The following is a 15,018-nucleotide window of genomic DNA, read 5'->3' as shown; positions in this document are numbered from 1 at the left end:
CTAATGAGAAAGGTAGCGTAGTTGTAGATGAAACAATGATAATGTTAGGTTATTCCAATATTCCCTGAATTAAGATATTATTATATTACCAGAGTATGATGATCTGAGAATTTTAGTAGCCTTCTTTGGCCAGGACAAAGAGTAAGAGAATATCAGCAAATAGAAATTAATATTAAAATATTAAGTGAATGAAAGTTGGCTGTTTATTTTAGAATATATTTTTGTAATTCGAAATCCTTATAATAGGAAATTATAAAAAAAAAATTGCTTTAAAACAAATAATAGATTGATATGACGGATAAATTTTTTTGGGCAAACGGACAAATGGAAGTTGATAGTAAATTTTCATAATATTACACAGCAATAGAAGTGCACCAATAGCAAAAGTCGAATCAAACTAAACATGTTTATATATCATGTATACTTAAATAATGCAAATAAATCTCGCGTTCAAAATCTACAGTTTGTGAGCATTGAGAATATAGAATGAAAAGTTAAATATATAATATTAGAAGCAGAGAAGGAAATGGAAAAGCAAAACCACTTCTTATTATCAAGAGATGTCTTAAAAAAATGAAGTCTATGCATGTTTACCGTATATGTATTTACAATAATGTCCCTATTTATTGTGTTGTGTTGTATTCAACTCTATATATATATATATATATATATACGGATTAATAATGTCATTACTTTCTTTCTCCATCAACTTTACTGATTAAAAAAAGAAAAAGAAATTCCATTTTCTTGTGTTTAATTGCATAAAGCTTAACTTTGCTTTTGCATTTTACTTAATTTTTTTTTCCAACCAAGCAATTAGCAATTAGAAGTTTTTTTCTTTTTGCAAAACCCACATGAGGAAGAAACACGGAAAGTTGGAAATGGTGTCAAAAAAGACATTCTTTGCCTTTCCTTCTTCCCCTAGAAGTTCAAACTCCCTTCCCCTAGAAGTTCAAGGACTCCAGAAGCCATTCCAAGAGTGGAAAACAAGCCAATGGATGGTTCCTTTCCACGGTGAGCCTTGCGAGTTGCCCGTCGACAGGCCTCCCGATGTCCACTGACTCCCTTTGCGCAACTATCATTATCCATAACATCATCGGTCAGTGGACCACTGGACGATTCCATGCTTAAAGCTAGTGTTCAACTGGCCTATAGGACGGTACGTGAGAGCCGAACAAGACATCATTGAAACTTGGCGGTCTGGGTAGGCACTTTAGTTGAGCGTTGTTCCTCCAGTTCAGGAAGTCCGAGGTTTAAGGTTCGAGAACTCGTCTTGGATCCCAAACCGGGAAGAAAAGATTTCGGATTTTCGACTACAACGGGCTTCTTACTTGTTTAAGGCCCAATTATTGGCCCAATTCATCAGATGGGCCGAAAGGCCCAATTCCCATGAATATCAGAGTTTTGCCTCCGTTTCTGTTCCGATTCCCATGAAACCAAGCGTACGGCACGAGATGTCTCCTGTTCATCATCTTGGCTTCTGGTCCTCTGTCTGCTTCTTGTTCTTCTTCTGATTCTCTTTATGTCAGTGGCAGGAGCTGTGCTTGCCCACCTGCCCGCTTCAAGAGCTCTGCAACAGCGCCTCTTCGCTCTGCTCCTGAGCTGCGACGGCCTCAGAAGCCTCACTCGAATCCACGCCCAAATCATCGTCAACGGGCTCGCCGACAAGAACTTCATCCTCGCAAAGCTGCTGTCTTTCTACATCAGCTCCGGCTCGCTCTCGTTTGCCCTGAAAGTTTTCGAGAACATCGGGACTCCGAGCACAGCCGTGTGGAATCAATTGATCAGGGGCCATGGGGACAGCCCGATGCCCCACAGGGCAGTTGAGCTGTACGAGAAGATGGTTGCCGCTGGGGCTGGGCCTGGGCCTGACGAGTATACTTACTCTTATCTCTTGAGTGCTTGTGTGAGGTCGGGGGGATTGTTTCGAGTCGGGGAGCAGCTCCACGGGAGAGTTCTGAGAAATGGGTATTGCTCCAATGTGTGTATCAGGACAATCTTGGTCAGGCTGTATGATTTGCATGGGGGAGATGATGGAATCACGAGCGGTCGCAAGGTGTTCGATGAAATGGGTGATAGAAATGTCATGTTGTGGAACACGTTGCTGGCCGGATATGTTAGGCGCGGGGACATAGATACTGCATGGAGAGTCTTCCACAAGATGCCCGAGAAGAATGTTGTCTCGTGGACAACTGTAATTTCGGGTTGTGCAAAGAACGGAAATTGCAGGAAGGCACTGTCCTTGTTCTCTAAGATGCAGATGGCTGGTGTAGAACTGGACCAAGTGGCTCTCATAGCGGTCTTATCGGCTTGTGCTGAATTGGGAGACTTGAGGCTCGGGAAGTGGATCCACTCGTATGTTGTGGAAAAATTTTGTGCTAAGAATCAGCCCGTGTTGGTTTCTTTGAACAATGCGGTCATACATATGTATGCAAGCTGCGGTTTGATAGACCGAGCTTATGAAGTCTTCAGGCTCATGCCACGTAGAAGCACTGTTTCTTGGACGACCATGATTACTGGATTTGCAAAGCAGGGCCTCGCCGAGGAAGCTCTTGCGACATTTCACTTGATGCTGAGCTTGGGAAAGGAGGATGAAAAACCGGATGAGGTTACCTTCCTCGGGGTTCTTGGAGCTTGCAGCCATGGTGGCCTTGTCGATGAGGGTCGAAACCTCTTCAAGTCCATGAAGCAGAGCTGGGGAATCGACCCTAGGATCGAGCACTTTGGGTCCATGGTGGACCTATTGAGCCGTTCGGGCCACTTAGATGAAGCTCATAAACTCATACAATCAATGCCAATGGAACCAAATGATGTTGTTTGGGGTGCTTTGCTGGGTGGTTGTAGGATTCACAAGAAACCTGAGCTCGCTTCCCTCGTGGCCCGGAAATTGGTTCATGAGCTCAGCCCTGACATAGCTGCTGGCTACCTTTCAATGCTGTCAGATATTTATGCTATTGCTAAGAGATGGAAAGAGGTTGCTGATATTAGACAGATGATGGCTGAGATCGGGGTGAGAAAGCCTGCAGGACGAAGTTGGGTTCAAGTGAATGGGATGGTTCACGAATTTGTGGCGGGTGATTGGACCAATAAGCATTCATCTTTAATTTACGATGTGCTAGGTGTGCTCATTCAGCAATTGAAGCAGGAAAGCGAGCATCTAAATTTTGAGGACATGTTCTTCTCTGCTTTAGAATAGAAAAGATGGTAAGGGTTTCCCACTTGGCTGAATTTTGGAGACCCCTGCCATTCGGTGGGCAGCTTAGGGTTAGTCGTGCCATTAGTGATCAACTGATGGGTTCCTCATCCATCCATTAGAACATCGATATGTTATTATTAAATCAGAGAGTCAGTTCTGACAATTGTCTCGAACTCTTGGAAGATACCTTCCATAAGAACATGGATGGTGCTACTTGAGGCTTGGCCGCTGTTTTGATCTTTGCTGCCCCTCTTGCACAGAAATACCTCAATATCATTCTTGGCTGTTGAGATGTAGATGAACCAGATAAGTTCATTGCCTGTGACATTTGTTTGGGTTTGATTTTTCTTGGCCTTGTGAATTAATTTTATACGAATTAGTTGCTTCTTCAATGGAAATTTCATCTCACTATTGCATTTTGTTTCGCGTATTAGATAATTCAACGGTGATTCATCCTCAAATATTCTTGTGGGCTGCAAGAAATTGTAAAAGCAAAATCTTGATATTCAGATTCTTTGATTGAAGCAAATTGATCAAACTCACAGCTATTATTGGAATTTTTTTTTTTAGCCCAAATCTTTCAGTTCCGAGTGAAGGTTGCTGCTCAACAACAAAAGAAAGAGCTAAGATTGCTGTATCGCAATAAGGAAGAGAAAGCTCAACATGGTATTTGATTAGAATGGCATGTGTGCTACAGTTTTGCATCAAACAAGTTCTATATCCTATAAAGAACATGGTACAAATCATACCACAAGGAACTTGGTTGGGGTTCTTATTCATTCATCACCGGCCTGAAGAAAGTTGATTGAGCCAAGGCTGCACCACTGACATGGATTATCAATATATACTGCTTTTCCCTCCTGCATATCCCATTATTTAATCATAGATTAATCAAAGACGACATAATATACAATAGTTGATCTCCACATGTAGGAATGGAGGGAAGGATCACGCAAAAATCTAAGGTAGGTGCTCTCAAGAAGTGGAAGCTGACATACTAGACATGAAGACTTCAGCAGACAGAGATAGTTCAGACAGCAACTGCTTCGGGCCTTTTGCTGGTTTTGATCCCTCTAATAGCTGCAAAAGACATTCAATGCATGCCCACATTTAGGTTAAGATAAACAGTTGAATTCCTCCATTTGGGAATCAAGGGCGGTATTAAGAAGCCCTACCTTCGGCGTAATCTTTAGCACCGAAGACAGCAGAACCGGCAACAAGAGCATTAGCTCCTGCTTCAATCACCTAAATGTACAGGGAAGGTTTGTATAACTTTAATTCTGGAATCAGGCGATTCATTCATAAGTTATAGATAGTTGTTATTTCAAATAAATTTGAACCAATGTACAAGCCAAGTTGCAATCATGTGAATTGGCCATCAGAGGTCAGAAAATGGCACCTTATATGCATTTTTCGGGCCAACACCACCATCTACTTCAATCCACGGGTTCACTCCCTGTTACCGAAGGAAGGGTCAATGAAGCTCTTAAGATCATATGAAAAACTTGAGAGGACACATATTCAATTATGTAGATAGTGGACTATATGTATTTGAAATAGAAGGAGACCTTCTCTGCGCACATTCTTCTCAATTCAGATATCTTCTTCACTTGGCTCTCAATAAAGCTTTGCCCACCGAATCCCGGGTTCACAGACATGATCAAAACCAGATCGACCACTTTTGTTCACGAACAAAAACAAGCAAAAAGAAAATTATTTGAACAAGAGTCCAAAAGATCATGAGCCCATAGACATTACATCTAAACCTCAAATGAGTGCTCTTGCAGAGCAAAAATCAGCTAAGCTATGAGCAAGGTAACCTGAGATAAAATCAAAGGAAAGGAATATATTGAAATCACCATCAAGTATGTATTCTACAGCACTTAGTGAGGTCCCAGGGTTCAGGACAACTCCGGCTTTAGCTCCCAATTCTTTTATCTGCTCATAAAATCAAAGATATAATATAAGAAAAGCAGTTCAATTTTGAATCTCGAGACTCGTATAATAAGATCGAAATCCTTATCCAGTTATCCTTACTTGATTAAGTGTACGGTGCAAATGGATGGTGGCAGAATTCTCACAATGGACGCTCACGATATCTGCACCAGCCTTGATGAAATCTGGTACTCGTTGTTCAGGTTCCACGATCATCTGAAAGGCTTAAATTTCATGTTACTACATATTTTTCCTAAACTTCTCTAATTGGACACATCCGTCATGCTGATGACTAATAAGTGCAGCTGAAAGAACAAAAGGATACCAAGTGAACATCGAGGGGAAGATCAGTAACAGGGCGCAGGGCATCAACAACGAGGGGTCCAATTGTAATGTTAGGGACGAACCGCCCGTCCATTACATCAACATGAATCCAGTCACAACCTGCCAACTCTACGGCTTTTACCTGGAGAAAACCATTAAACAAGAGTCAAGTACTGGAGTAACATTTACAAGGCAAAAGAACTAGGAAAAGAAACGAACCTGCTCCCCCAACTTTGCAAAATTAGCAGAGAGGATTGAAGGAGAAACTATAATGTCGCCCTTCGAGAACTTGTCAACTCTCGAAGTTGCCCTCACCACAGTTTGGACTTTCTTCCTGTATATCATGCAACACGAAGTGATAGAACCGCTGTCAGATAAAAGAGAGAAGCATGGAGCCACGCAACAGCTCTATAAGAAGTTACCCAAAAATATCTAACATTCACCAATATTCTGGGCCACGCCATGATAACAAGAAGCACAAATGGGTAGATATCTTCATCTTCCAACCCACCAAAGAGTAAATCTTGCTAGTTGATAATCCATTTTACCAACACCTTAAACACATCTTCCATACCAAAAAACTTCAAATTCACTTTAGACATTCCAGCGGACAATAAAACAATACGACATCAATGAAATGGCCGAGATACTGGTTTGCCTAAACTCACGCTAACATCACTCATTGAGTGGTACAAGCCAACAGAATTATATGGCTCCGACCGCCTCCGCGGCTATTACTATGAACACAGAGCCATGGATACGAAATGGGTCAACAAATGGAATTGCAGTAGCTTCAGGATATAGGAGAACTGATTCAGCTATGCATGTCAACAAACGTATGAGGCCCAAGATCACTCGCCCAGCGCACACAGTGACTGAAACCTCATACAAGATTCCAAATTCAGGGAATTCAATGAGAAAACATCGAAATCAACTGCACCTAGTAATCGTGACGGTACTGGGTCGGCCAAATGAAAGCTTTTGAAGTTTGAGACCACCGCCAAATCCGGTGATCTGGGACTGAAGCGTTGACGAACACACTGTAGCGGTAGACATGTCTTCTGTCACAAGCACCCACGCGCCCCCCTCTAGCTCCCAGTATTCTATCTTCCTTAAAACGGTTGCGGGTAGAGACTTGTAAGTCTTGGGTCTTCGATTCAGTCTCACGACTTCCCTCCCTCTCCGTCAGTCTCTCTTTCTGACCGATGGTTCAGAGGACTGAAGGAGAGCATTTAGGTAAGAGAGACTTGGAATAATAATCGGAGAAATTAAGGAATAAAACCTGCGGGTGACACGTGTCTGATTGTTTGGTGGGCGGCCGCTGCTTATCTACAAACCTTTGGTTGGCCGTTGGCGCTCCAATTTTGCTGACTAATATCGAGTCAATTTTTAATTTCTCTCAATTTTCTCTTTTTTTCCCTTAATTAATGAATTGTCAGTTTCTTTCATTGATGTGCCTGCGGTATGCCTCAGTCTATTTACTGAAATTAATTTTTAAGCAATATCGGTGAGTCCTAGTCGCAAAACACTTTCAGCAGATTTGAATTCTCTGTACTGCAGGTAATGTCCACCTCCAACTGTCGACATGAACTAAGTGTACGCACACAATAACATATAAGATTTCTTACCACGAAAATGGAGGATAATTTGTTGGGAGTCTTGTCAAAATAAACTCATCCTAATAAGTATATCGTGATAAAATAACGTTTGGCCACAATATCTTATAACTTATGGTAATAAACTTATTTTCGCTGGTGAAAACGTTATATAATGTGTGTCACAACATATGAAAATATGTATACGTATATGTTAATTATTATGAGAATACTTGTTTTGTGACGCTCACACAATATTAAAGATATGTGTATACATATTAAGTATGTACATTATGATGTGCATTATGAAACTTTATTTAGTGTAATTTAACATTTTTATCATAATATACATATTAAGTATACATATGCGTGCATATTAAGTATGTATATACATATATATTAGTTATTATGAAAATATTTGATTTTAAACTCATACAATATTGAAGACATGTGTATACATATAAATATATGCGTATCTACATACATATTAAGTACGGGGATTATGAGACTTTATTTATTATAATTCAACATTCTTATCACAATATACTTTTCTTGTGATAAATTTTATATAAACTTTCTTTCGTAACAATAAAATTTATCACAATATATAAAATTTCTTGTAGGGAGTAGATTTTTCAATTTTCAAATAATTTTAGATAGAAAAACGAGCCACAATTGAAATAAAACTAAAGTATGCAAGGTTGCGACGTAAATGCCCCTAAAGAGTCTCCTGACAACATCATTGGGAAATAGTTAAGGAAAGGTTTAGTAGTTGGTCGAGCAAGTCAATTCACACAAAAATTTCTAATTTCATTTTAGCGTGAGAGAGAAAGAAGCTTGAGAGGGAGTTTACTTGAATCATATTAAGATAGGGATGAATTTCAACAAGTATATGAAGGGCAAGAAATGTCCATTGCTGCTGATAAATACAACTATATATAGTACAAGAATAAGAGTCCGAGCAATTAAAAGACTGTTATATAATGTCTTAAACATGTTTTCAATAAATTTTGCGGATTTTATTACCTTGCATAGAGATTTGAATGAGTATGTTCCTATATCGACTACACTTTTTTTTTTGGATAATTTATCGATCACACATATATCTAGAGCTAGCTCCCATAAACTTAAAGAGTTAATTAGCATGCTTTACGATCCCTTTGAGAGATGAATATGTTCCCAAGACTCCAATCGAGAACCCGAAAACGATAATCCCGAATATGACCACGGTCTCGAGTCTCCACCGTTGATATGCCTTGGAGATCTTCAGGTAACACGCGCATGGGAACAAAATCGAGACCGTGACGTTAAGAGCAGCCCCGACCAGGGCCATGAGTGGCCCGAAGAAAGGGAAAAGGAGGGCAACTATGACCGTACTGATCAGCAGCAAAGTCCTCAGGAGGATGCAAGTGGGCCTATTGTTGTATGGGCTTGGCAAGCTCCCTTCAATGGCTTCCGCAATAGGCGTTATTATAAGAGCGTACTTCGCGATCGGGCCGGCCATTGCGGTGTATATGGCTATTTTCGAGCTGATCTTGCCTCCGGGTAGGTTGAGCGTCACCTGTGAGAGCGTATCCCGCCCAAACATCGAGTACCCCATGCCCGCCACTGATATGTAGCTGAGCGTGCTTAGGCCGAAGCTGATGAATAAAACCTGCAAAGCAAAGATCATTCATTGAGCAATGTGACGCGGCAAGATAAGCGTTAAACAAAAATTGTGCACCGATAATCCTTCGCAAGTTTCAATCACAGAAACTCAAGAGAAAATTTTCTCAAAGCAATTTGATCGATAATAGTCTTCGTAATGTCTCCCATCCAAAACAAACGTAATGTTTATAACCTCTAAATGACAATAAGGAAACAAACGAAATAAGGAAGCATAATATTAAGCTAATTAGGCAGTAAAATAATGAGAGATCTTGACAATAAGGAAATTATCGGCTGAGCCAACTAGAGACTGTGCCATGGCACCCGAAATCTGGAGCTGAAGCACCATGCGGGCTGCCTTGAGGCTACAAGTCAGTTCTATAGCACAGAGATACGGCGCTGAGCGTACTTTCCCGATTTGGTTCTAAGGCACAGACTAGTAATGCTGAGGCACTGAAGTTACTGTCTTGTCTTCCCCTTCCGACGACCCCAACGGTCCATAAAGTCATCTGCTACTTGCTCCGCATCACAATGTCCATACATTATAGAAAACTCGAAACGCCCACTGGATTATTTTGCTAAGATTCTTCAAATTAGATAGACAAATCAATCATTACAGTCGATTATCAAGCATGGATCACAAGTTTTCGACTATCATGAAGATAGAGTTTATTCGAAATGAATCTGTTTAATAACTCGAAGATGTTACCTTGGAGAACTTGCTCTTGTCCTTCATGGAGGAGTACAAAGTTGGGAAGACCGGATGAGCACCATAGCAAAAGGCATACAAGCTAAGGGCTTTCGGGACTCCGCTCAAATCGAATAATACGGTTCCTTTACCACGAAACCCAACTCCATCGAACTCTCCAACCCAGAAGATTGAGCCCATGACGACCAAAGAGGACACCACCCCGCAAGCGGATACGCAAGAGAGCTTGCTCAAGTCCTTGAGCCACATGGAGGGCAACACTACAAGCCCCGCCATCACGATGAAGAACTGTCTACCTCCGATCTCGTGAGTGCCGAGCTGAAACCCGACGTCTGGAAACAACTTGTGGAGGTTGTCACCCTCCATTATCAGGAACCCAGTAGGGACCAGGTACAGCTCCAGGTACATGAAGACCGATATGATGACAAGTCCTTTACGATCGAATGCACTGAAGCCCACTTCGGGATAGGTCTTGCTCAACTGGTCGGATTCGATGCACCGCTGTAGGAGGAGGCCGGTGTAGCAGGTGACTGCTGCCATGGTAGAGAGGAGAGCCAGGCCTAGCCACCCAGCTTGGGAGAGTGTGTAGGGAAGTGTTATTATGCCGATTCCTACCAAACAAAATCAATCCATAAATAACTCTTACGATTTTATTTTATTTTTTTCAATAAGATGACAAGGTTTTCTATGATTTATTTACAAGCAAATGTAATTGTTAAATATAATTAAGATTCTTCATGATCAGGATCAAACTGATGTCTGAAGTGAATTAGTCGGGACATTTGGTGATCTATCTAAAAATATGACATTACGAAGAGCAGAAAGAACTATAAAGACGGGAAAGAACAAGAGGGGGAAGGACCTGATAAAGCATTTAAGCCATTAAAACAAGTTTTGAGAAAGCTTGTTCCCGTGGGTCTGAAAGGTGGAAGCTCCATTGTTTGTTCTGCCATGGTGCTTGGCATATGATATGGGGTTCCAGTGATCCTCAAGCTTCTCCCTGGCCTTTTTATAAGAGAAATGCGTCGGTCTTTAAGCTCGTAGTATCTGATAGTCGCGATATATTGAATCTATATTTCGGACAAATAAATCCGAAAGGACTGTCGATTACCGAAAAAAAATCCGAAAGAACTGTTGTGGTGGCTCGACTACTATGAATCTTTGTTGGTATTCCGACAAGTTTTCCATGACCCATTGACTTGGACTCCAAGAGTCAGCTATGCCCACTAGGATTTGATTTAACCAAGCTATATATGTAGACCTTTGTTCTTGCCAAGTTACCAAATTCGGGTTATGAGAGAGCGAGAGAATTTCCTGGAAGAACTTTTGTCCATCAAGAGAAAGACTCCGGTCATCCACCCAAGTTCGAGCGGAAGATGAATCAAATATTGGAACTACTACGGTACTGGAATACTCGAATATATGAGCTGCTCATACATGGTTAACGAGAAATATGTAACCGGTGCTAACAACAGCGAGCAACTATAAGATATATGTGTATATATATTCGGATCTATGAAGTGCTAAACATAAGGGTTTGAGTTCTTCCACTTGCTATTGCAATTGGACCTTGTCATGAGAGACTATGGCCAATGATAGAATTCTACATATATATGTGTGGCTGACTATATAGAGCGTAAAATTTTGACCACCCCCCCCCCCCCCCCCCCCCCATTTTCTCCGAACTGTGGCCCAAAAAAACAAAAAACAAAAAAAAAGTTCAAATCATGAGGACCTTAAGGAAGATTCCTCCCATTGTGGTGAGTCCAAGCAATGATTTTCACTTTCTTTTTTTTTTTGGGTCAAAGCAGCAATACGAATTCTTGTACGCGTTGTTATTGCATCTTAGAAATGATGTAATGAGTTGGGATTACCTAAATATCAACTGCTTGAATTTGAGTTTGGAGTGAATCGGCTGTTTCGAACCCAATAAAAGGATCAAGCTGCATCTTCATCTCTATAACTGAATCATCTATCTAACTCACGCGCTGCCGGGTTTCAAGACACGAGATGTTTCATAAACGGCACGTCGCGATTTGTTGAAATATCTGTGAAAGGACCAACACATGGGCTAGGTTTGTTGACCCACTGGACCGGTCTATGGCCCATTACAAGAGAACCCTCCAGGGGGTTAAAATTCTACATTTTGAAAGTTCAGGCGGTTTAAGACGAAAAAAGCGTAGTTTGGGGGCGCCAATGGTATTTCTCATTGGCAATGCCGCAGTGCTTCGCGTGGACCTTCAGCAGAGGATTATACGCTCAGCCCACTACGGTCACCGACAAGGCCTATACGCACTTGCCTCGGTCCCTATTGGTTCCTCTGGTAGCTGGTCGTTGACCGCCAACTGTCATCCAATCATTATTTGCCACGTTTACGTTTCTACTGACAAATCCTGCTACCGTGGGCACGGTATCCTCTTCCCATCGCTCCTCCGCTCTTCACGGGTCCCTCTCCCTCTGCTCTGTGCTCTGCAACTCACCAACCCGGCACTGGATCCGACAACCCGTTTTAAGAGATTATTCCCAGTCCCTCCTAGTGCTCAGCGTCAGCGAAGGCGGACCTGAACGCATTCCTCGGACTTCCGACGGCGGCCTGCTGAGATGAGAGACGTACTGACATGAAGAGGCGCGAGAAGAATCAGAGCGGCGGTGAAGAAGTTACGATGAAGCTTTCCGACGGGAACGGTCTGATCAGCTCCAGAGATCCGGAGAGGAAGAACGGGGTGAACACAATGCGGGTGATGGGTGCTTTCGTGGCTTGTCTGATGGTCTCGTCGGTGTTCTTCTCTCTGTCGGTGGTGCTCAGAGACCTGCCTTCCGATGGGGTTCCTTCGGAGGAGAGAGTTCTTGAAGTCGATGTCAAGTCCCAAAAAGGTTCTTACTTTAACTTCCTTTACTGGGATTCGTAACTGTGTTTGTCTGGTTTTGGGGAAGTCGAGTTTGTTGGAATCCTGTGGTTATGGGGGCAGAAAATGGTGATGGGCTTCTGACACATTGATGACAAATGCATCTGCTTGAGCTATTCTTGTGTGTTTGCTAGCAAGAATCTTACTTGTGCTGATTGATAAGTGCTGAAGTTTCTGTTTTTTTACGCTTTTTGACTAGCTGATAAGGGATGACCACATTATGGGATCTTTTGTTCAGGTCCTGAAGTTGGTATATGATCGAAGTACATTGATGAGAAATGCTTCTTCTTGAGCTATTCTTGTGTGTTTGCTTGCGAGAATCTTGATCATGCTGATTGATAAGTGCTGAGGTGCTGAAGTTTCTGTTGTTTTGCTTTTGGACTACCGCTGAAAAGGGATGACCACATTATGGGATCTTTGTACGGGTTGTGAAGTCAATCTATGATTGAAGTATCGTGTGTTACACCTTTTTCTATTGTTCTGATGCTGAATCCTCCAGTCACCTTGTCGACTTATGGTTCCTCTTCTGTTCTTGGTTCATGTAGAAATAGCTTCAGGTGAAGGCACATCTCGGTCAGTGGAGGAGCCAAAGGATAAGCTGCTCGGCGGCCTACTCACCGCTGGATTTGATGAACAGTCTTGCATCAGCAGGTATGGTTCAGTTTCGTATCGAAAGGGATCAGAGCACAGACCTTCGACGTACCTCGTCTCTCGGTTAAGATCCTATGAGGCTCTCCACAAGCAATGTGGACCAAATACCGAGTCCTACAACAGAGCGATGGATTACCTCCGATTGGGGAATGCGAGTGCACCTCCGCCCTCGGACTGTAAATATATCGTGTGGGTTTCATTCAGCGGGTTGGGGAATCGGATCCTAACCCTAGCCTCGACATTTCTTTATGCCCTCCTCACAAACCGGATCCTACTTGTGGATCCTGGAGCCAATATGACCGACCTATTCTGTGAGCCGTTTCCTGAAGCTTCTTGGTTCCTTCCTCCTGATTTTCCACTTAAAGATCAGTTCAATGGCTTTGGTCAAAGCTCCCCTCGCTGCTATGGGAAGATGCTAAAGGAGAACTCTCCCAATCTCGCGAACAAGTTAAAGCCACCATCTTATCTGTATCTTCATCTAGTCCACGATTACGATGATCAAGATAAGCTCTTCTTCTGTGAAGATGATCAGTCATTTCTCAAGGAAGTACCTTGGTTGGTCATGAAGACAGATAACTACTTCATTCCGTCTCTCTTCCTAATCCCAACATTCGAGGAAGAGCTGAACAATCTGTTCCCGAGAAAGGAGATGGTTTTCCATTTCTTGGGCCGATATCTTTTTCACCCGACGGATACTGTGTGGGGACTTATTGAGAGATACTACCGGGCTTACCTATCTGGTTTTGACAAAAAGATCGGGATCCAAATCAGAGTCTTTGACACCGGAACTGGTCCATTCCAGCACGTTCTGGACCAAATCTTGGCTTGCGCGACAAGGGAGCATCTCCTTCCCGGTGTTGACAAGGACAAATCCATCTCACCTAACTCAGATACTCAGAAATCCAAAGCTGTGTTAATTACGTCTCTTTCTCCGGGTTATTTGGAGCAGATTCGTGACTTGTACTGGGAGAACCCTACTATCACCGGTGAAGTTGTCAGTGTATTCCAACCGAGCCACGAGGAATATCAGCAAACAGAAAAACAAATGCATAATCAGAAAGCATGGGCTGAGATGTACTTGCTGAGCTTGACAGATGTGCTGATCACAAGCTCATGGTCAACTTTCGGGTATGTGGCTCAGGGTCTTGGGGGATTGAGGCCGTGGATATTGTACAAGCCCGAGAACCGGACGGTCCCTGATCCCCCGTGCCGGAGGGCCATGTCCATGGAGCCGTGCTTCCACGCTCCTCCATTCTATGACTGTAGAGCCAAGAGAGGGATCGATACGGGCGAATTGGTTCCTCATGTTAGGCACTGCGAGGACATGAGCTGGGGACTCAAGCTCGTCGATCCTTCCACTGATTGATGGCTGCTGTGTACTGTGTTGTGACTGCAATGCCAGAACTTTTTCCCCCAGTTCTAGGTGTAACGAGTTGTCCCAAGCTGAATCGCAGGCAGAGATGGGTTTATGTATCTCTCAGCTTTCCAGATTATATTGGATGCGAGGAAAGGTACAATTCTGGGTCAATGCAAAATTTTGGTATTCACCAAGAAGTTTTTTGAATCTGTATTCGCATGTGAATAGGGCTTTCCAGAGTTATATCTTCGTCGATAGTAATGCAGTAATCATCTTGATGGTTTTTACGTTATTCTTGAAAGTTTCCATGGCTTCTTCCGAAAAATCTGGTTCGCCCCCATAGCAGAACCATATATTTCCATGGCGGCATGTCCTGCCACCCCACACCTCGAGCCATACCACGCCTTTGCTCGTCTATCCTGATTGCCCAAGCTCCGGCTTTCAGTGACTGTGTGAGAACTGCTGGTTTCAAGAATGTGTTGTAGACCAGTTCAGCATTATGGACCAAGGAAAGAATTTGTTGCTATAGTCTGCCATGCACGAGGTCTTTTATCTTCGAACAAGGAATGTCCCTCAAGCTCGGCAGTTTTGAAGGTTCGAAATCGCTGAACAAGAGCAGTTGGGTTAGAAAAGGCAAGGGTGGCAGACTTGCAGGAACTCGTAAACTGGTACATAATGCGTAAAGTATACAGCATGCA

General features: G+C 42.7%; 4 protein-coding genes across 5 annotated transcripts; 2 read left to right on the top strand and 2 right to left on the bottom strand.

The window, feature by feature from the left end:
• Nucleotides 1-1,398: 1,398 nt before the first annotated feature.
• On the top strand, nt 1,399-3,615 carry LOC116213949 (pentatricopeptide repeat-containing protein At5g56310-like). The gene has a single exon (XM_031549114.1). The coding sequence runs from the start codon at nt 1,523-1,525 to the stop codon at nt 3,194-3,196; it is 1,674 nt and encodes a 557-aa protein (XP_031404974.1). The 5' UTR covers nt 1,399-1,522; the 3' UTR covers nt 3,197-3,615.
• A 205-nt stretch (nt 3,616-3,820) lies between these two features.
• On the bottom strand, nt 3,821-6,678 carry LOC116213950 (ribulose-phosphate 3-epimerase, chloroplastic). The gene is made up of 10 exons (XM_031549115.1): nt 6,396-6,678; nt 5,675-5,789; nt 5,457-5,597; nt 5,234-5,347; nt 5,056-5,134; nt 4,765-4,874; nt 4,596-4,652; nt 4,372-4,441; nt 4,195-4,276; nt 3,821-4,056 (listed from the first exon to the last, which is right to left on the bottom strand). The coding sequence occupies exons 1-9, from the start codon at nt 6,509-6,511 to the stop codon at nt 4,227-4,229; spliced, it is 852 nt and encodes a 283-aa protein (XP_031404975.1). The 5' UTR covers nt 6,512-6,678; the 3' UTR covers nt 3,821-4,056; nt 4,195-4,226.
• A 1,328-nt stretch (nt 6,679-8,006) lies between these two features.
• LOC116213317 (amino acid transporter AVT1I-like) lies at nt 8,007-10,540 on the bottom strand. 2 transcript variants are annotated; one of them, XM_031548204.1, is made up of 3 exons: nt 10,269-10,530; nt 9,407-10,017; nt 8,007-8,704 (listed from the first exon to the last, which is right to left on the bottom strand). In XM_031548204.1, exons 1-3 carry the CDS (start codon nt 10,369-10,371, stop codon nt 8,186-8,188), a joined length of 1,233 nt encoding a protein of 410 aa, XP_031404064.1. In that variant the 5' UTR covers nt 10,372-10,530; the 3' UTR covers nt 8,007-8,185. The 2 variants fall into 2 exon arrangements, with proteins under 2 accessions (XP_031404064.1, XP_031404065.1); XM_031548205.1 differs by lacking the exon at nt 8,007-8,704 and adding an exon at nt 8,735-9,283 and having other exon boundaries at nt 10,269-10,540.
• Nucleotides 10,541-11,705: 1,165 nt separating this feature from the next.
• LOC116213521 (galactoside 2-alpha-L-fucosyltransferase-like) lies at nt 11,706-14,614 on the top strand. The gene is made up of 2 exons (XM_031548505.1): nt 11,706-12,280; nt 12,858-14,614. Exons 1-2 carry the CDS (start codon nt 12,025-12,027, stop codon nt 14,327-14,329), a joined length of 1,728 nt encoding a protein of 575 aa, XP_031404365.1. The 5' UTR covers nt 11,706-12,024; the 3' UTR covers nt 14,330-14,614.
• The last annotated feature ends 404 nt before the right edge of the window (nt 14,615-15,018 follow it).

The sequence above is a fragment of the Punica granatum genome, chromosome 7 (assembly GCF_007655135.1).
Source record: "Punica granatum isolate Tunisia-2019 chromosome 7, ASM765513v2, whole genome shotgun sequence".
NCBI classification, from domain to species: Eukaryota; Viridiplantae; Streptophyta; class Magnoliopsida; order Myrtales; family Lythraceae; genus Punica; species Punica granatum.
The sequence above is the reverse complement of the archived record's forward strand: the minus strand, read 5'-3'. Positions and strand labels throughout refer to the sequence as shown.